Source organism: Orycteropus afer, unplaced genomic scaffold (assembly GCF_000298275.1).
Source record: "Orycteropus afer afer isolate SDZICR_OR568_19922 unplaced genomic scaffold, OryAfe1.0 scaffold00033, whole genome shotgun sequence".
Classification (NCBI taxonomy): Eukaryota; Metazoa; Chordata; class Mammalia; order Tubulidentata; family Orycteropodidae; genus Orycteropus; species Orycteropus afer.
The window spans coordinates 15,036,437-15,058,216 of NW_006921620.1; the positions used below are offsets into that span (position 1 = coordinate 15,036,437).

The following is a 21,780-nucleotide window of genomic DNA, read 5'->3' on the forward strand; positions in this document are numbered from 1 at the left end:
CCAACACCTCTTGGAAATATTCAGGCTGTTGGTCCCATTACAGTAGCTGACAGTCTGCAGCTCCACTGTCTCTGTACTTACTGTTTTCGTTAAGGTTTTTCCACTAGTTGGTGGCTGATCCACTTCTGCATAGTTCCTTTCAAATCTCAGGGCTCCAGGATTATCTTCTGTATCTCTGTCAATTGGTTTTTCTTTTCTTTGTTGAAAAGGGTCTGTGTCGCTTGTTTGCCTATTCCTGCATCTTACTGGCGGTCTTCTATAAGGTTTTTAATAGTCAATTTTTTGGAAATAAATCACCAGGCTTTTCTTCTAAGGCACCTCTGGGTGAACTTGAACCTCCAGCCTTTTTGTCAGTAACCATAGCAGCCAACTGCATTAATCATTTGTACTATTCAGGGACTCCCTCTAATACTTGTTGTTTTGTGCCATTGAATTAATTCCAACTGATAGTGATCCTATAGGACAGAGTAGAACTTCCCCATAGGGCTTCTAAGTCTATAAGTCTTTATAAAAATAGACTGTCATATAGATCTTTGTCCTTTAGAGCAGCTAGTTGGTTTGAACTGCTGATGTTTCGGATAGCAGCCAAACGTTTGACCACTATGCCACCAGAGGGAGCTCCCTCTGCTAATTCCAAAACCAAAAACCAAACCCGTTGTCATCAAGTTGATTGTGACTCAAAGCAACTCTATACTACTTCCAAGAAAAAAACCAAACTCAGTGCCATCAAGTCAGATCTGACTCATAGCGACCCCTCCTTGGGTTTCCAAGGCGGCTTTACTATAGAGGTAGATTGCCCAAACTTTCTTCTAAGGAGTGGCTGGTGGGTTTGAACCACCAGCATTCTGGTTAGCAGTCAAATGCCTTAGGCACTATGCTACCAGAGCTCCCTTGTACTACTTAGGCAGGGTTAAACACTTGGACCTTACTGCAAAGACTATGGTTTCTGACCGAGAGAAATCTTGGTTCATATTTGAGTTCAGACATACTATGCAGGGCAAGTTACAGTCTTAGCATCTCAGAACCTCTGTTTCTTAGTCTGTGAAACAGTTTCTAAAACATCCTTTTACAGATTAAATGAGATAGTGTTTGTAAACCCACTGCCATTGGGTTGGATTCTGAATCACAGTGACCCTTTAGGACAGAATATTTTGGTTCAAAGGGTTTCCAAGGATGTAAATCTTTATGGAGAAGATGCCCTCGTATTTCTCCTGTGGAGAGGCAGGTAGATTCAAACAACTGACCTTTCGATTAGCAGCCAAATGACTTAATCACTGTGCCCCAGAGCTCCTAATGTTTAAAAAACCAAAACAAACAAAAAACCCCAAACTCACTGCTGTCGAGTCGTTTCCCAACTTACAGTGACCCCTCCTTGAGTTTCTGAGGTGGTATCTCTATGGAAATAGATTGCCCAATCTTCCTTCTGAGGAGTGGCTGGTGAGTTTGAACTGTCAGCCTTCTAGTTAGCAGTTAATGCCCTAGGTATTATGCTACCAGAGCACCTCATAAATTTTATCAAAGTAATTTCTTTACATATACATACATGCTTATTTTTATTCATCATCCTATTTCCAGAATCTCCTAAGCAGCACTTGTGAAATACTAGGCATTTACTTTATTTTGAATTTACAAGTGAGTAAATAAATTCCACAATATGTAAATCATTAGGAGGGAGGAATGATATCTTCATGAGTTAGACACATTCAGCCATAGCACTCATTAAATGTTTTCTAATAGTGCTAATTCCAAAAAGAAATTAATAAGGGACCATTTACTAAGCCCATACAGCATGCCAGGCATTTGCTTGGTACTTTACAAACATTTGGAGCTCTGGTGGTGTAGTGCCTAAGGCATTTGACTGCTAACCAGAAGGCTGGCAGTTCAAACCCACCAGCCACTCCTCAGAAGGAAGATTGGACAGTCTACTTCCATAAAGGTACCGCCTCCAAAATCCAAGGAGGGGTCACTATGAGTCGATGAAAGAATTAGGAAAATTTCACTGAGAGGAGACTGTATTTTGAGTCCTATGAGATATGTAGAAGTTTTTCAAGTAAAAAAAGGGAGAATTCTTTTTTTTTTTTTTTTTAATAAGAGGATATTCAGAGAATGAATAAAAGCCAAGTGTTTTGAGACAGTTTATGGCAGGAAATTTAGTTTGGGGCCAGATTATGAGGTGCTGTTTTAAGTGAAGGAATTTGAACTGTATCCTCTATGAGGTAGGGAGTCAGTTAAACTTTACAAACAGGGAATGAATGTGATTAGTTCTGCATTTTATTAAGATACCTACATCTTAATAAATCTATGGAGGATGTATGTCTATGGAGGATAGATTATAGAGTTTGGAGAGTCTGAAGTATGTCCGCATCAATTAGGAGTCCAAATGATAGCGATAAAATATACATGGGAATTGAACAGTCAATATTGAACAAGCATAATTAATGCATATTCATATTCTATATAGTTTATAAGCCCACAGTATGTAATAAACTCACCTGGGAGTGGCTGTAGTTTCATGTTTAGAAAGGGTGGTGGTTAAAGGGAAAATTACACAGGAGGTAATTGAATTCTAAGTTGAAATCTGGTCCTTAGGGAAGGGTGGTAATCTTCCATTGATTAGCCAAGGACAATTAACAACTTGGGTTAAAATAAGTTTTAAAATTCTTGACAGTTTGTCAGACCATAAATCCATAAACCCCAGCTCATCGAATATGTTGTATTAAGTTTCAGTAAATTATTTTCATTGATTGATTTCATCTGATTGATTCCAGATACCTATCCTGTGGTTCTGTTACCAGGGACCCAAACTTGGTACCAATAAATTGTGTCAGGGTTCAATCAGGAAGCAGAATGCTTCCTTATTATGGAATAAGTATTTATAATTGGAATAAAATCTTTCATAACTGTAGAAGCAGTGGAAATAAAGGCCAAAGAAGGGGGGATTGGAGAGTTGCAGAAAAGTCACTAACCAGGCCTCCTAAAACAATGGTCTTGGTAGACTAATCAGTTTTCAAAGCGTTTTGGGAAGCCAACCATGTCCCACTGTCAAGAGTGTGACCATGAAGTAGAGCTGGTAGAAAAGCTTATGGAAAGTTGTCACTTATGCATAGCTATTACTTTGATATCCACAGCCCAGTCTGGTGGAGAACCTAGGACCACTGTTGGTCAGAAGGTCAGCAACTAGGAAGAAGAGCTGATCTAGAACAACAGAGAGTGAGGATGAACAGGAATCTGCCACCTCCTCTGTGTCTTTTGCACCACATTTAACCCCAACAGTCTTCAGAGAATAATGGCTCCTGCTTTACTTTTGCCATCCAAATCTTGTTTATATTTTGTTTTGGGCCTAATCCAGCATCATACAAAGAAGGGGTTTTTGGGAACTGTTTGAACTTAACCAAGTTGACACATTATAGTATAAGGTTTTATGTTTTTCCCTATAAAATTTTCCTTTTGCACCCTACACTTGCTTGTCGTAGCAGTTTTCATACTTACACTGTTTATTGAATTATTTGAGTAGTATGTGTCTTCCATGCTAAAAAATTAGCTCCATGAAGAAACAGATTATATTTGCTTTATTCATCATTGTGTACGCAATGCTCCATGCAGTGCCTGACTGAAAAGTATGTCTTAAATATTTGATGGCTAATTGCCAATACAAAGTTGTGTGTTACTTTTTTTCTTTCTGCCCCCACTCTCCTTAGTCTTGAACTAGTAGTTAGTTCCTGAGGCCTACCTGGCTTTTATACTAGTCTCTGTTCTTTATAGAAGCCCTTTAACTTCTGCCTATAGCTGTTTGTGGTGGAAAATGACTGCAACAGAAATTGGTATAGGAGAATAGTTTGAGTATGGAGAATGGGAGGACGAGGAGTACATTTTCAATTGGCAGCACATATTGGGAAGGGATTGTAGAGTTATACTTATTAGGTTATGTCTTTCCAATTTCAGTGGCTTTATGTAAGCAGAATGATAATAAGGAAAAAAACTTTTATCTAAAAATTAGAATGCTGACAGGTTTTTTGTTTGTGTAGTTGAACAAATAATTGAATGCTGTTGATTTTACCTGATTATAGGAAAGAAAATCCTGCAGTCTATGAAAGAACAAGTTAAAAATTGCCAGTATGATAACATACATACAGGTGATATTATCTTATATAAACAGACACCTGGCACCTTGAGGAACAGAGAAGGAGAAACAATGAAAAGTTGTTTAAGTTAGAGCTGAGTAGGAACTTGTACGTGGTAAAGAGTAATTATTGTGAGTTGTTGAGTGGGATTTTGCTTAAGCATGTAAGAGTGAGAGATTTTATTGGAGATTAATTTTTTTTTTGTTTCTATTATAGAGACATAAATTACCTGCTAAGTCATTTTTCTTTCATTTTTGTAAAAAATGAGATTTTTGCAATATTCCACAGGATCAGTCATTACGGATTCCAAGTACAGCATTGTTGCTACATTTTTGAAGTCACTGTATTTACTTCTGAGATTGTTGTTGTTGTTGTTGTTAGGTGTGTGACTTGAGACTCATAACGACCCTTTGTACAACAGAACAAAACATTGTCTGTTCCTGTGCCATCCTCACAATCCTTGCTATGCTTGAACACATGGTTGCAGGCACTGCATCAATCCATCTCATTGAGGGCCTTCCTCTTTTTCTCTAACACCCCACTTTACCAAGCATGATATCCTTCTTCAGGAAATGTTCCCTTTTGACAACATGACAAAAGTAGGTGAGATGACATCCGGCCATTCTCGCTTATAAGGAGCATTCTGGCTGCACGTTTTCCAGGACAGATTTATTTGTTCTTCTGGCAGGCCATGATATTTTTAGTATTTTTTGCCAGTAGCACAATTCGAAAGCATTGATTCTTCTTGGGTCTTTGTTTTGGTTACCTAGTGCCACTCTGACAAGAATATACCACAAATGGGATGGCTTGAAGAAATAGGAGTTAATTCTCTTACAGTTTGGAGGCTTTAAGTCTGAGTTCAAAGTGCCAGGCTCTAGGGGCTGGGTGAAAGCCCCTCAACCTTGGGTTAGCAGGTCTGTCTCCTGCTTCCGGCCCACTGAAGCTGGAGGCTTTTCTTCACTCAGCTGCTGGCTGCTGTGGCTGACAAACCCAAGATTGACAAGTAAAAAAGGCATAGTCCCGATGTCAGGCATGCCATAAGTCAGAGACTACCCAACACTTTTCCTTATATTCAGGAAGCAGACCACATCCCTAAGGCAGTTACTCAGCTTCTCACAGTAGACTCCACCATGGAGTTAATTACCAGTCTCATCATGGGGAATGCTACATCCCCACTCAACCAGGCTTAGCCAAGTGGACACACAAACTTAACTACCACAATTCCACCCCTTGTCAACTTGGCACCTGTACAGATCTTCAATAGGTACAGATCTCCTTCACTGGGTCCCTTAGTTCCTGAGTGGTGACCTCACCCCCTTGGCCTGGCAGGCCCCCCCGTTCCTCCACCTCTTGGGCATGGTAGCCTTGCCCCCTGTCTCTTGGGCAGCGGCTATTACTCCAGCCCACTGGCTCACATGGACAAGCAGCCACATACTCTAGAACCAACTTGATGAAAGTCTAACTCTTTGAAACCTAGGGGGCTATGGTGGTTCCACCCCCGGAGGCCATGGTCCTACCCATGAGGCTGAGGCTGCTCTGCTTCACATTTCCTTGGTCTCTCTGCTTCTGCAGATTAATGCTGAAGGCAACCCACTCCGCAGGAAATCTTCCTGCCCTGAAAGCCCTCAGCTTTCTTGCTCTGTGGGCCAGCCAACCTGCTACTCCATCTCATGCCAGTCTGTTCCACAAATTAATGCCCGAAGGCCAGGAAGCTGCCTACCCAATGGCACCCGGCTTTCTCCTCCATGGGCTGGTAAGGCTGTTGCTGTTTAATGCCAGTCTCTGGGCTCTGCTGTTGTCATCTCTCATGCTGGTCTCTCTGCTGGATTTCTCTGCCAGTCTCTTGGTTCAAGGACACACTCCACTCCTGTTTCCACATTTTAGGTATCTGTCAGAGTAGCACCCTGCTCTCTCGGTACCTTATCCTGTTTTGGTTACCCAGTGCCGCTCTTACAAGAATATACCACAAATGGGATGGCTTGAAGAAACAGGAGTTAATTTTCTTACAGTTTGGAGGCTTTAAGTCCGAGTTCAAAGTGCCAGGCTTTAGGGGCTGGGTGAAAGCCCCTCAACCTTGGGTTGCCAGCTCCCAGCCCACTGAAGCTGGAGATTTTTCTTCACTCAGCTGCTGGCTGCTGAGGCTGACAAACCCAAGGTTGACAATTAAAAAGGCACAGTCCCAATGTTACCAAACCACATGACAGGCCATTGATTCAAGTCCATTTAAAGTCCCAAGGTTGGCAGAGCATGGCAGGCTGCTGAACAACGACATGGCTATGTGCAGGGTTCAAGCATGTCATAAGCTAGAGACTGTCCCCAAGGCTTCTCCTTATATACAGGAAGCAGACCACATCCCTAAGGCAGCTACTCAGCTGCTCACAGTAGATTCCACCATGGAGTTGATTACCAGTCTCATCATGGGGAACACTATGTCCTGCTGCCCAGCCACTTAACCAGGCCCAGCCAAGTTGAGACACAAACTTTACTACCACAGTCTTCCTTATTCATTGTCAAGCTTTCACATGCACATGAGGAGATTGAAAATACCATTGCTTGGGTTAGGCACACCACAGTCTTCAAATTGACATCTTTGCTTTTTAACACTTTAAGGAGGTCCCTTGCAGCAGATTTGCCCAGTGCAGTATGGTACCTGATTTCTTGACTGCTGCTCAGTGTTGATTGAGGATCCAAATAAAATGTAATCCCTGACAACCTCAGTCTTCCCTCCATTTATGATGATGTTATTTATTGGTCCAGTTGTGAGGATTTTCATTTTCTTTATGTTATGGTGTAATCCATACTGAAGACTGTAGTGTTTGATCTTCATGAGTAAATATTCACGTCATCTTCACTTTAAGCAAGTAAGGTTGTGTCATCTGCATATCACATGTTGTTAATGCTTTTTCCTCCAATCCTGATGCTGCATTCTTCTTTATATACTCCAGTTTCTCAGATTATTTGCTCAGCATACAGACTGAATAATTATAGTGAAATGATAACAACCCTGACACACACCCTTCCTGATGTTAAACCATGCAGTATGCCCTTGTTCTGTAAGAATGACAGTCTCTTGGTGTATGTACAGGTTTCTCATGAGTACAGTTAAGTGCTCTGGAATTCCATTTTTTGCAATTTGTTATGATCCTCACAGTTGAAAGCCCTTGCACAGGAAATCCCTTAATTTCTGCTTATCTGGAAATGTCCTAATTTCATCATCATATTTGAGGGCAGTTTTGCTGGGTACATAATTCTTGGTTGGAAATTTTTCTCTTTCAGGGTTTTATATATACCATCCCACTGTCTTGCCTGTATAGTTTCTGCTGAGAAATCTGAGCTTAGTCTTACTGGTTGCCCCTTGTAGGTAACTTTTCGTTTTTCCTGTGCTGCTCTCATGATTCTTTCTTTGATTTTCTGATTGATCCCTTTCCAAAGAAGTGCTCAATATTTGTCTTTAATCTCACTCAATCTGTCTTCCATCGACTCAGTTCTGTTCCTTTGCCCATTCAATGTGTTATCTATTTCTGAAAATTTAGTATTAATCTTCTGGATTTCTATGTGTAGATTTTGTATCATTTCTAATTTTTCATTTATTTTGTCATTTTGTTTTTGTATTGTCTTTTGAAATTTTTGTAGGGTTTTCTCTGTGTTTTCCTCAATTTTGTCAGTGTTTTCTTTGATCTGTCTCTCAATTCGTTGAAGGTACCTAAATATAATTCATTTGAATTCCTTGTCAGGGAGTTCCAATGCTGCATCTTCCTCAGGGATATGTTTTGTGTCTGTATCCTGGTCCCTTGTTTCTCCTGTTTTATCTTGCTGCTTTGTGTGGACTGTGATGCTCTGTTGTCTCTGAGGCATTGTGACATTTTTGTGTTTATATTTAATTGGTGATTATATTTTGGAGTGACTTGCTCATGATTTTTATTTGTATTTTTCTGCGTAAGCAGGGTACTGTGCTGTGTTCCTCTGTTCACTAGTTGACAGCACTTACACACTCGCCACCTTTCTCCTTTCCTGTTGTTAGCCTCTCGTATGTCCCTGCCAACCTTGGTGAACAGAGCCTATTCTTAGGTCCAGGGGGAATCCGAATGAGAGTGCTATCACTTTAAAATCCAAAGTGGTTGTCACTTATAAAGATTCAAAATGGCTGCACCCTCAGTCACTTTAAATATCCAAAATGGCTGCTGTGTATAAACAATCAAAATAGCTGCGCTTTCCAGACAGCCAAAAGTCCACAGCTCAGGTTGTCTCCCTCCTTACTGTTTCCGTTCCTAGTCATAGGCCATCTGTGTAGTCATCCCTGCAGCCCTTGGTGACCAGGGCTGATCTTTAGGTCAATTCTCAGATCCCAACACCGTTTGGAAATATTCAGGCTGATGGCCCCGTCAGAGTAGCTAACAGTCCACACCTCTGACTGTCTCTGTACTCACTGTTTTTATTCAGGTTTTTCCACTAGTTGGTGCCTATTCCACGTCTATATAGTTCCTTTCAAAGCTCAGGGTTCCATGATTATCTTCTGTATCTCTGTCAATTGGTTTTTCTTTGTTGAAGAGGGTCTTTGTCCTTGTCTGCCTATTCCTCCCTCTTCTCATTATGAAATATCTTTTGATACTAGAAATAATTGGTGTCATGTAGTCTCTTTTGTCTGATATTAATATAGCCATAATTATGAATAATTTTTCATGGCATATCTTTTTCCATCCTTTTGCTTTTTAACTTTTTTTGTTTTTGTATTTAAAGTAGGTATTTTAGTGACAATACTGAATTACTTTGGGTAAACTGTAAGGACATCAGAATGTTATGTTTGGGAGAAGTAGATGAAGGATACACAAGAATTTCCTGTACTATTTTGCAACTTCAGTTATTTCAAGAGTATTCATTGTTGCTTGTTGATATATTTTAAAACAGATTTTTAAAATCCTTGTCTGATAATTCCAGCATTTGAGTCATCTCTTCATTGTTACCTGATTGTCTTTTCTCATCTGAGTTGAGATTTTTCCTGGTTTTTGCTATAATAAATAGATTGTTGCTTGGTCATTTTGAGAATTATATTGTTGTTGTTGTTGTTGTTATGTGCCGTCGAGTCAGCCCTGACTCATAGCGACCCCTCCTTGGGTTTCCAAGGCAATATCACTACGGAAGTAGGATTGCCCAACCTTCCTTCTTCTACTTAAATCTTCGTAGTAGCAGACAGCTACTGGGGAGAGAGTAAGAGTGCCACCTCTTGGCTGATGTTTGCCTCATATAGGGCAGGAGTGATCAACAGGGCTTTGCCTCACAGTCTCTCATTAGTATAAGCTAGAGGTGATCAAAAAGGTTTTACCCCACAGAGTTCACAGTATCTAAAAAGAAGTGTTCCATCCTGTAGGGCCATTTTCTTTCCAGTCTTTTAATTAGAGCCAGTGAGATTTTCTTAGGGCTTTTTCTTCTTTGCCTATTGTAGTTCCAGGTTGTGGAATACATCGAAGGTATAAATAAAACAAGACAAAAATCCAGGGAATTCATTGCTGGGTTTTCCCTCACATTCTAAAGTCCCTAGTCAATTTGTCTAATTTTATTTAATTTTCATATTCTTCTAATAGTTGCTTTGGTCGTTGGTGTAAGGTTTTTAGTTGCCATTAGCAGGAAGGATAGGGTGATGTATGTTTTCTCCACCTCTTCTAGAACTGTCCAGTCAGTTTCTGACTCATAGCAATCCTTCCATGGGTTTCTGAGGTGGTATCCCTACAGAAGTAGATTGCCCAGTCTTCCTTCTGAGGAGTGGCTGGTGGGTTTGAACCGCCAGCCTTCTGATTAGCAGTCAAGTGCCTTAGGCACTATGCCACCAGAGCTCCATTTGAGGTTTTTTTTTTGGTCTAGAACTGTTTCAATATTGATTTCTGTATTTTGTAATTTTGTTTATTTCCTCTTTTTATTTTTCAGGCAAATGAAGATAAAACAATGTCTACCAACCTAAAATACCTATCCTTGGGAATTTTGGTGTTTCAGACTACCAGTTTGGTTCTAACAATGCGTTATTCTAGGACTTTAAAAGAGGAAGGACCTCGTTATCTGTCTTCTACGGCAGTGGTTGTAGCTGAACTTTTAAAGATAATGGCCTGCATTTTACTAGTCTACAAAGACAGCAGTAGGTATCTAGGTATTTTGCTTTGTATTTTTAAATAAACAAACACAATATATTGTTTGTTGTTACTTATATGTCATATGTGTATATACCAAAACCAAAACCAAATACTGCTGTGGAGTCGGATCCAACTCACAGTGACCCCTCCTTGGGTTTCTAAGGTGGTATCACTACGGAAGTAGATTGCCCCATCTTCCTTCCGAGGAGTGGCTGGTAGATTTGATCCACCAGAGCTCCCATTATACATATATAGGTAACTACATATTCAGTTATTAGTATCTAATGGCCTAGTATTAAATGCATTTCAATATTTTTTATTATATAAAGCAATTTTAGTCTAATAAGGTATTTTATTCTGTACACCATGATTTATATATTTGGCTAATATGCTGTAAATATGAATCATAATTTCTTATATTTACAATAAGTTAAGAGTAAGATTATCAAACATATAATTAAGATACATTGACAATTACTCATAATTGGAATGTGTAAGTTGGAAAGAAAGAAGAAGGATCAGTAATTGGAAAATATATCATTGATAGAAATAACACCAGCAATTGCATGATAGAATTTTGCAAGGCCAATGACTTATTCATTGCAAATACTTTTTTCAGTAACCTACATGGCAGCTATACACATGGACCTTGGCAGTTGGAATACACAGGAATTAAATCCACTGCATCCGTGGAAAGTGATGATGGAGAAACTCAATAACATCAGTCAGAATAAAGCCAGGGGCCAACTGTGCTCACATGCAAGTTCAAATTGAAGCTGAAGGAAATTCAAATAAGTCCATGAGAGCAAAGTATGACCGTATATATCCCACCTGAATTTAGAGGCCATCTCAGAAATAGGTATGACTCCTTGAACACCAATGACAGACGACCAGATGAGTTGTAGGATGACATTGAGAACATCATACATGAAGAAATCAAAAGGTCATTAAAAAGGAAAGAAAGAAAAGATGAAAATGGATGTCAGAAGAGGCTCTAAAACTTGCTCTTGAATGGAAATGTAAGAAATGATAAAGTAAAAGAACTGAATACAAGATTTCAGGGGCAACTAGAGAAGACGAAGTAAAGTATTCTAATGAAATAGGCAAAAAGTTAGAGTAAGGAAACTGAGAGGGAAGAACACGTTTGGCATTTCTCAAGCTGAAAGAATGGAAAAAAAAACTAAAGCCTCAAGTTGCAATATTGAAGGACTCTACAGGCAAAAAATTAAACAATGGAAGAAGCATCAGAAGAAAATGGTAGGAATACAGGGTCATTGTACTGTGTATCAAATGGTTGATTGATGTTCAGCCATTTCTGAAGGTTGCATATGATCAAGAACTGATGGTATTTAAGGAAGAAGTTGAAACGCATGAAAGGCATTGGCAAAAAAATAAGGCTCTAAGAATAAACAGAGTAACAATGAAATGTTTTAACAAATGAATGCAAGGCTAGAAATACTCATTTTGGTATGTCAAGAAATTTCATATGACTGGAGGATAGTCATATTTGTGTCAATTCTAAAGAAAGATGATTCAGTGGAATGCAGAAATTATTGAACAATAGTGGCATGTAACAACAACAGGATTAATATCACATGCAGGTAAAGTTTTGCAGAAGATAATTCGAAAATGGTTGCAGCAGTATGTTAATAGGGAACTGCCAGACATTCAAGCTGGATTCAGAAAAAAATTCGGAATGAGGAATATCATTTGCTAGTATTACATGGATCTCAAAGCCAAGAATACCAGAGAGATGATTACCTGTTTTATTGACTATGCAAAGGCACTAATTGTGTGGATCATAACAAATTATGGATAACATTGTAAAGAATGGGAATTCTGGAGCAATTAGATGTGCTCATGAGGAACTTACATATAGACCAGGAGGCAGCCATTTGAACAGAACAAGGGGATATGAATGGGTTAAAATCAGGAAAAATGTCTCTCGGGCCTATATCCTTTCACCGTACTTAATGAGCTGTATACTGAGCAAATAATCTGAGAAGCTGAACTACATGAAGAAGAACATGGCATCAGGATTGGAGGAAGACTGATTAACAACCTGTGATAAGCATTTGACACACATATACAAGCATGCTTGCTGAAAGTAAAGAAGACTTGAAAATCGCTTACTGCTGAAGATCAAAGACTACAGCCTTCTGTGTGAATTACATCTCACCATAAATAAAACAAGAAATCCTCACAACTGGACCAAAAAGCATGGTAAACTGAGGAAAGATTGAGGTTATCAAGGATTTCGGTATATTTGGATCCACACCCAACGCCCATGGAAACGGTAGTCAAGAAATCAAACAATGTATTGCATTGGGCAACTATGCTGCAAAAATCCTGTTGGAAGTGTTAGAAAAAAAAGCAAAGATGTTACTTGGAAGGCTAAGAAGCACGTGACTCACTCCATGGTCTTTTCAATTGAGTCATATGCATGAGAAAGCCAGAAAATCAATAAAGAAGTTCAAAGAAGGGTTGCTGCCTTTGAATTTTTGTGTCAGGGAAGAATATTGAATATAATATGGACTGCTAGAAGAATGAACAGATTTGTCTTAGAAGAAGTACAGAATACTCATTAAAAGTGAGGATGGCAAGACTTTGTTGAAACATTGTTTTTCTTTATGTATTCATTTGGAGAGACTCCATTGGTTCTGGAGCTGAGTTTGCTGTAATCTTTATGGAAGCTGCTTGGTAAGTGTGAGTCTTCAGTGGTGCCATGGGGTGGGTTCAAACATGCAACCTTGGGGTTGTAGCCGAATGCAAACCGTCTGCCACACAGGGACCTTGAGACTTTCTCTTTCACTGGACCTGATATCAGGAAGTATTAGTCTCTGGAGAGGGACATCATGCTTGTTAAAGTAGAAGGTCAGTGAAAAAGGAAGACCTGTAATGACATGGATTGACACAATGGCTCCAACAATGGGCTCAAACATTTCCATGATTGTGAGGATGGAGTAGAACCAGACAGTGTCTGATTCTTGTGTACATAGTGTCACTATGAGTCAGAACCAACTTGTACATCTAACAGCAAAGAGTAAGTTCTATAACTGTTAGAACCCTAGAAAAGTCATAATCATTTTTTACTGAAGTCAAGACTTTTTATTTTATTTGCTCATTGATTAGTTCATCAGTGACTAATTTGGTATATTGTTGAAACCCTCATAGTGGCCATTGTGGCTGGAGCATATTGAGCTGGGAGGATAATGAAACAAAGAGAAACTGAATGAGTATTGTCCGAAAATAGACAATGCACAATGGCCTTGTAGGCCATGAATTTCATTGTGATAGCAAAGGGAAATATTTGAGGAGTTTAACATATAGTCTGTTTTGCACACTAATAGGTCAATCTGACAATGGAGGAGGTGTAAGAATAGGGACAGGGAGCCATATTAGGAAGCTTTTGTACTAGTCTAGGCCAAATAATGTTTGTTTCGACTGAGGTGGTGTAGTGATGCTTGTGGAGTTAGAGACCATACCATACAATTGCATGAAGTCGTCTCGACTCATGATGACCCCACCTGTGTCAGAAGTAGATCACCAGGTCTTTATTCTGAGATGCTTCTGGGTGGACATAAATTGCCAGTCTTTAGCAGTCAAGAACATTAACTGTTTGTCCCACCCAAGGACTTGTTAGAGGAGAGGGGCATCTATCCCTTTCAAAACCAAATTATTCTTTGCTTTAAAATTTGTTTAAACCTTGTGTTCTTAATAAAGGAAGGCATTTTAAATTAAATGAAAAAAACTTTTTTTTGTTGTATTTTTGAGGTAATAATGGAATTTGATACAGTTAGTAGGGTACATATATCCTGAGGGATCGCTGGTGCTTGGATTGGTGGGTTGAAACCTGTTTCTTCAGAGTCACACAGTTATGCAGTTTCTCACAAAACCTCAGAGGTAGAATGTGTAGATGGATAGTGTTTGTCCCATGGGTCACAAAAAGGTTATGAGTGGTCTTTGTTAAGCTTACATGACTTGCTGACAGATTGGATGTGGGAAGCTCAGGCAAAAGGAGAAGTACAATTTGGAGGGCAATACCTAGATTTTAAGATTTAAACAACTGGATAAATGAGTATTATAATATGTAGAAGATAGTTTTTTTGAGGAAATTAAGGTTTGTCTTTGGGTCATAAAATTTGAAATGCCTATAAGGCATTCAAATTCTGATGTCAAATAGTGGAGCATATATAATTGAAAGTGAAGTAGATGCCTGTAGAGCATGGTGTTTGCTCTTCCTTTTTTTGCCTGAAAAAAGAACCAGATGTACAGCAGTCATTTTGTGACCTTGTTGCAATAACCATGTACACAAGGAATAAAAAAAAAACATGAAGATAAAAGCCAGTATGTACTAAGGATGGCAAAGTAAAAAGAGAAGTAGAGAGCCTCAGTGAAGTATTGGGCCTGACTCATGGTGTGTTAGACAAATTCTCATGGGTTTAAGCCAGTGTTAGTTGGGTTTTCTGTAGTTTGCAGCCAAACTTATTTCCTATCTGTTTGACCTTCTTTTTGTCATGAAAGTCTTCACAGGTATTAGTTGGCATAGATGGCTGATGATAAAATAGAATGTAGAAAAATTTTATTATGCTATTATAATAAAGTAAGAATACTTGGTTGACAAATTAGTACTTTGAAGTTTTGATTATCATAAATATTTGTGTATATAAGGAGTTCTGGTAGCACAGTGCCTAAGGCATCTGACTGCTAACCAGGTTGGTGGTTCAAACCCACCAGCCACTCTGTGGAAGCAAGACTGGGCAGATCTTCCATAAAGATTAGTGCCTTGGAAACCCAATGGGGATCACTGTCAGTTGGAATTGACTCAGTGGCAGTGGGTTTGATTTTGGTTTTATATGTGTAATTTGATTGTGTATCAGAATGAAAGAATATAAGGATAATACCCTTCCTCACAACTGGACCAATGAGCAGCATCACAATAAATGGAGAGAAGATTGAGGTTGTCAAAGAATTCACGTAGCTTGGTTCTACAATCAATGCCAACGGAAGCAGCAATCAGGACATTAGACGACGTGTAGCATTGGGAAAGTCAACTGTGAAGGAACTGTATCAAGTGCTGAGGAGCAAGGATATCTCCTTGAGGTCTAAGGTGCGCCTGACACAAGCCATGATATTTCCATTCGCCTCGTATGCATGTGAGAGCTGGACAATGAATAAGGAAGACCGAAGAAGATTTGATGCTTTTGAGTTGTGGTGCTGGCAAAGAATGCTGAAAGTACCATGGACTGCTAAAAGAACTAACAGATCTGTCCTGGAGGAAGTGCAGCCAGAATGCTCCTTGGAAGCAAGAATGGCCAGACTTCGTCTCACCTATTTTGGTCATGTTGTCAGAAGGGACCATTCCCTGGAGAAGGATGTCATGCTTGGTAGGGTGGAGGGTCGACAAAAGAGGGGGAGGCCTTCAACGAGATGGATTGACATGGTGGCTGCGATGATGGGCTCAAGTATAGCAGGGATTGTGGGGCTGGTGCAGGATCGGGCAGTGTTTCGTTCTGCTGTGCATGGGGTCGCTATGAGTCGGAAATGACTCGACGGCACTTAACAACAACAACAACCCTTCCTAAGATGCTACTTTAGGAGCTCTAGTAGCATAGTGCCTAAGGCACTTAAATGCTAACCAGAAGGCTGGTGGTTCAAACCCACCAGCCACTCCTCAGAAGGAAGATGGGTAATCTACTTCCACAAGGAAACCCAAGGAGGGTTTGCTATGAGTTAGATCCAACTTGACGGCAGTAAGTAAGTTGCTATTTTAGAATAAAAATTAGCATTATAAAGATATATTTTAGACCTGGAAGTATCTTAGCATATAGCCTAATTTCCTTTTTTTTACAGATGAGAAAACTGAAACTTTGTGGGCCTATAACATATTCAGTTATTTACTTACTGATTTTTCCATTTCATGTGTTTTGTCTAGAATGTAGTGTAAGAGCACTGAATCGAGTACTACATGATGAAATTCTTAATAAACCTATGGAAACACTTAAACTTGCTATTCCATCAGGAATATATACTCTTCAGAATAATTTACTCTATGTGGCACTGTCAAATCTAGATGCAGCTACTTATCAGGTACTTAAAATACATTTCTAATACTCCATTTAAAAAATAAACAAGCATTAATAATACTAGTTGTTTGCTTTTTTTCTTTTTTCCAGGTCACATATCAGTTGAAAATTCTTACGACAGCATTATTTTCTGTGTCTATGCTTAGTAAAAAATTAGGTGTGTACCAGTGGCTCTCCCTAGTAATTTTGATGACAGGAGTTGCTTTTGTACAGGTAACTATTCAAGATAATTATACCTTTTATTTTTATCACAGTTTCAAAAGCTTATTTATTGTGAATGGAGAATATGCTTCTATTCTTTGTTAGAGTAAATAAATGCTTATTCCTCGTAACTGACAAAGAATTTTAGAGCACTTCATTTGTGAAAGTTATTATATTGGGCACTGTAAGTGGTACAAAGAAATAGATTAAAAACCAAATTATTTGATGTAAAGAAATGAGTAATTTAGTTAGGTGGGGAAATGTGATACTCCATATAAAACAAAGCTGATCTTCTCTGGCTATCTGAAACATTTGAGATTAACCACTCCCTTCTTATTGTCTATCAGCTTCCCTGGTACCATTCTTTCGTGGTTCTTCTCATAACTTTCTAATGATTCCTTATTGGTTTCCTTCATGAGGTCTTCTTCCTTGATACTCTCTTTAGATATTGGGGTTTCCCAGTGTAGATAATAGGACAGCTTATAGGCTTGTTAACTTCTCTTAATTTATTGTCCTTACTTGTTGGAGATTACATTCATTCTGCAGGTTTTTATTAACACTTACATGCTGATGATTCCTCCATCTGTATCATTAGCATTGATTATTGCAGTTGATGTTAATGTTCTTAAGTGCCATTGAGCCAGCTCTGACTCATAGCTATCCTGTGTACAACAGAACAAAATACTGCCTGGTCCTCCACCATCTTCACAGTATTTGCTATGCTTGAGGCTATCACCTCACTTACTATATCAGTCCATCCCATTGAGGGTCTTCCCTTTTTCGCTGACCCTCTACTTTACCAAGCATGATATCCTTCTGCAATGGCTGGTCCCTTCTGACATCATGACCAAAGTATGTGAGACAAAATCTGGCCATTCTCACTTCTAAGGAGCATTCTGGCTGTACTTCCAAGAAAGATCGATTTGTTCTGGCAGTCCACCGTATTTTCAGTATTCTTCACCAATACCACAACTCAGATGCGTCAATTCTTGGGTCTTCCTTATTAATTGTCCAGCTCTCATGTGAATATAATGCCATTGAAAATATCATCACTTGGGTTAGATGCACCTTAGTGTTCAAGGTGACATCTTTACTCTTTAACACTTTAAAGAAGTCTTTTGTAGTAGATTTGCCCAGTGCAATGCAATACATCATTTGATTTCTTGAGTTCGATTGTTGTGGGTGCAAATAAAATGAAATCTTTTTTTGTTTGGCTGTTCAATAGGCCTTAAAAGTTAGCATATCCAACATGAAGAATTCTACATAAGCTGACCTTGTCCTGACTTGCTGGATAATTGCTTACATCATAAATTGCATGTAAGAAAAAAGTTGTTGTCAACTGGTTTGAGACATCTTTGAAGACAGATATCAGTTATATATCCTGTACAATTCTCTAGATTAACTTAAGAACTTGGTTCACATGTCTCCTTTGTAAAGTCTTTCTTAACCCTTCCTCCACCCTCAAGCTGGGTAAGATGATCTTTTCTTATGTGATCCCATAGCACCATCACCCTAACATTTAATTCACTGCTTGTTTGTTATCTGCTTTCACACTAGATTGGAAATACCACGCAAGCAAGAGCTATACCTTATTCACCCCATACCCCTAAAGTTTGAAATAGAGTCAGAATACAATAAATGTGTATTGAGTAATGAAAAAAAAAAAAAAGGTTAACATATCCAGAATTAAACTTTACCTCTTCTCCATCAAACCTGTTTTTGTTTCTCTTTTTTTCCAATCATTATATGGTCAACCAGGAAACTGTCTTAGATTTCTGCCAGTATGTCCAATTAGTTACTAAGACCTTTCTGATTCTGTTTTCTAATCGTTCTTGATTTTTTTCTTGCCTTCTTCTCTCTATTAGCATTTCCCTAGTTCACCTTACTTATTTCACACCTGATCTTTTGCCTCCAGCTGATTTTTTTTTTTACTTGTTTTACCCATCCCCTAAACTCCAGCCTCCACTTAGTCATCATTATGGTGTATCTAAAAACAAATCCAATCATGTAGTTTTTCTGCCATCCAGAGGGGCCATGTCACTTTGCCTAGAGTGTGGTATGCATATCTTGAATAAATATTTTAACATTTATTTTAATGGGTATTACAAAAATATAACTGATATACCAAACCTATATATTTTGATAGATACTGATTACAGTGAGCCAATAAAGTAGGCATTAAGTTTTTAAACATGAGTTGGTTTAAATTAAAATATCAAGTAATTAATAGTTCAGATAGGATGTGGATTTAACAAAAGCCATGAAGATGATATGTAAATAACTGAAGTTTTTATCCTAGAGAATAAAGTCCAGAATGGTTAGCATGATGCACTGGATCATCCATAAGGCACTGATAGTTCCAGTCTCATTTCTGCTGCTCCACAACACTTCACACTCTGAATTCCTATACCTGAACCTGCTTATAGAGACTGTTTTATTTTATTCATTCTCTCTTTTTTTGCTTAGAATGACTCTTATCCTCCCTCCCCCAAACCTTTCCTTGCCTGCCTAATTCTTAAAGACTTGGCTGAGGCATCACTTCTACCAAAGTAATTTCCTAACATCCCATTCTGAGTATTTACTCTTCTTTGCTACCATAGTACCTGGGCAGATCTTTTCCATAATACTTACATTATAGTTAAATTATTTTTTATATATCTTTAGTTAACACTATAAGCAGATCGTTAAGTTCCTAGTAACCAACATCTGTGTTCACTGCTTGTGGTAATTAAGGTTATTAGTCAACTTGGCTGGGCCTGCTTTTGAGTGGCTAGGCAGCTGGATGTAATTGCTCCCCATGATAAGACTGGTAATCAACTTCATGATGGAATCTACTGGAGCCTTAGGGATTTGGTCTGCTTCCGTTGTATAAGAAGCAGCTTTGGGAAAGGTCTGTGCAGCTTTTGCTGTGCTTGGATCCTGCATGTAGCCAGGTTGTTCAACAGCCTACCATGTTGTCTGCCAATCTTGGGAATGTTAATGGACTTGAATTACTTACCTACTGTGTGGTTTGATAATTTGGGGACTGTGCCGTATTACTTGTCAGCCTTGGGTTTGTCAGCCTCAGCAGCCAGCAGCTGCCTGAGTGAAGAGACACTTCTAGCTCCAGTGGGCTGGAAGCAAGAGGAAGAGCTGAAGCCCACTTGGAGGGGCTTTCACCCAGCCCCTAGAGCTGACACCTTGAACTTGGACTTCTAGCCTCCTAAACTTTAAGAGAATAAATTCCTGTTTCTAAAGCTACCCATTTGTGGTATTTTCTGTTAGGGTAGCCCAAAGTTACCGAAACACTGCTCCTTCCATTTCTAGCACCTAGCACAATGCCAGGAATATAACAGTGCACCATAGACATTTGTTGAACTAAACAAATAGCATGCTTTTAAATATAGTTTAAGATCAGATAAAACAAATGACATTTATTTTTACATGTTCAGTTGTCAACTGATTTTTTATTATACTGTAAGTATTAATATAGGCATGGGGGGGGGAGATCACTCTGGCAAAGCTTCAGGTAGGAGGTTGGATTTGAATTAGGCTTTAAAAGATTGTAAACCAAAAAACCAAACCCACTGCCATTGGGTTGATTCTGACTCATAGCGACTCCCATTGGGTTTCTGAGACAGTAAATCTTCATGGAACTAGATTGCCCAGTCTTGCTTCCATGGAGTGGCTGGTGGGTTTGAACCACCAGCCTTTTGGTTAGCAATCAGATGTCTTAGGCACTGTGCTACCAGAGCTAATGAATTCTACATATTGAATACTTGTCATAGGCCAGGCACCCTGCTCAGTCCTAAAATATTATCTCATGTAATGTATAACCATTTAAGGGTAGTTGTTGTTCTCAGACATTTATTTTTATTTGTCAGCCTCAGCTGCCAGCAGCTGCCTGAGTGAAGAGATATCTCTAGCTCCAGTGGGCAGGGAGCAAGCTTAAAAACCTCTGGTGATGTAGTGCCTAAGACATGTAATTGCTAACCAGAAGGTTGGCCGTTCAAACCCACAGCCTCTTTAGGAAGAAAAACTGGGCAGTCTACTTCCGTAAAGGTTTAAAGCCTCAGAAACCCAAAGCGGAGGGTCGCTATGAGTCTGAATTGACTTGATAATAGTGATTTTTTTTTTTTTTCATTTTCAATTCACAGAACAAATTGAAGGTCAGAGAGGTTAAGTAAATTGCTTAGGGCCACACAGAATTAGAACTTAAAACATTTTATGTTCTGCCTCCCAGTCTAGTGATTAGTGTCTGGGGTCTTAAAAGCTTACTAGCAGCCATCTAAGACAGAGTTACTGGTCTCTCTCTGTTTAGAACAAAATAGAAAGAAGGATACCCAAGAATTAGAGAAGGAACTAGAGTATAGGGCTAATTGTCTTCATGAACTACCGCCACCTTTACCTTGAGACCAGAAGAACTAGATGGTACCCAGCTACCACTACTGAATGTTCTGATCAGGGACACAATAGATGGATTCTGATGGAAAGGAAGAAAAATGTGGAACAGAACTTAAAGAAACCAGATTTACTAGACCTATTGAAGCTGGAGGAGTCCTAAAGACTATGGGCCTGAGTTACTACTCTTCAAATGCTGAATTGAAACTTTTAAGCTAAGTAACAATTTAGCTGAAAAAGTAAAGATTGACCTTGAGTATTACATTCTTTTAAAAACTTACATTAAGACCAAATGGACAATAGCTATTTTAAAGCATAGATGAGAAGGTTGGGGGCAGGGAGTTTAAATAATGAGAGTGAAACTACAGACATAATGAGAATGTTGACACAATGTGACAAATGTAACCAAAGGTAATATGTCTAGAAGCTGCTGAAAATGAAAAAGTTTTGCTAGATATATTTTCCCAAAAATTAAATAAAAACCTCTTTAAAATAAAATTTTAAGCTTTTCCCAGTATTCTGTGTTTTAGTAAGATTGAAGCATCATCAAAAAGACTGATGTTGAAAACAAATTCAGATGTGGATAAGAACAAAGATACATTATGGAATGGTAATACTCTTTGATTGGAACAAAGAATTGATAAAAGAGATGTGAAAAATGAAATTATAAAGTATGAATTGGTTTCTAACTATAGATGGGCTTCAGTACTGAGCCAGGAGGTTAGACTGTAAGGCCTCATTGGAAATCAAAACAACAGTGAGATACCATCTTGTTCCAGCACTAGTAGCAAAGTTCAACAAGACAGAAAATAACAAATGCTGGCAAGGTTGTGGAGAGATTGGGACTCTCATACACTGCTGGTGGGACTGTAA

General features: G+C 38.9%; 1 protein-coding gene across 1 annotated transcript in view; it reads left to right on the forward strand.

Annotated features, from left to right (window-relative positions):
- Positions 1-10,046: 10,046 nt before the first annotated feature.
- The window catches only part of SLC35A3 (solute carrier family 35 member A3), a 53,650-nt gene continuing 41,916 nt past the window's right edge, over positions 10,047-21,780 (forward strand). Inside the window, exons 1-3 of the mRNA XM_007936096.2 lie at positions 10,047-10,245; positions 16,176-16,330; positions 16,417-16,539. Coding sequence (XP_007934287.1) covers positions 10,059-10,245; positions 16,176-16,330; positions 16,417-16,539 — 465 coding nt within the window. The 5' untranslated portion in view covers positions 10,047-10,058. The remainder of the gene's footprint in view (positions 10,246-16,175; positions 16,331-16,416; positions 16,540-21,780) is intronic.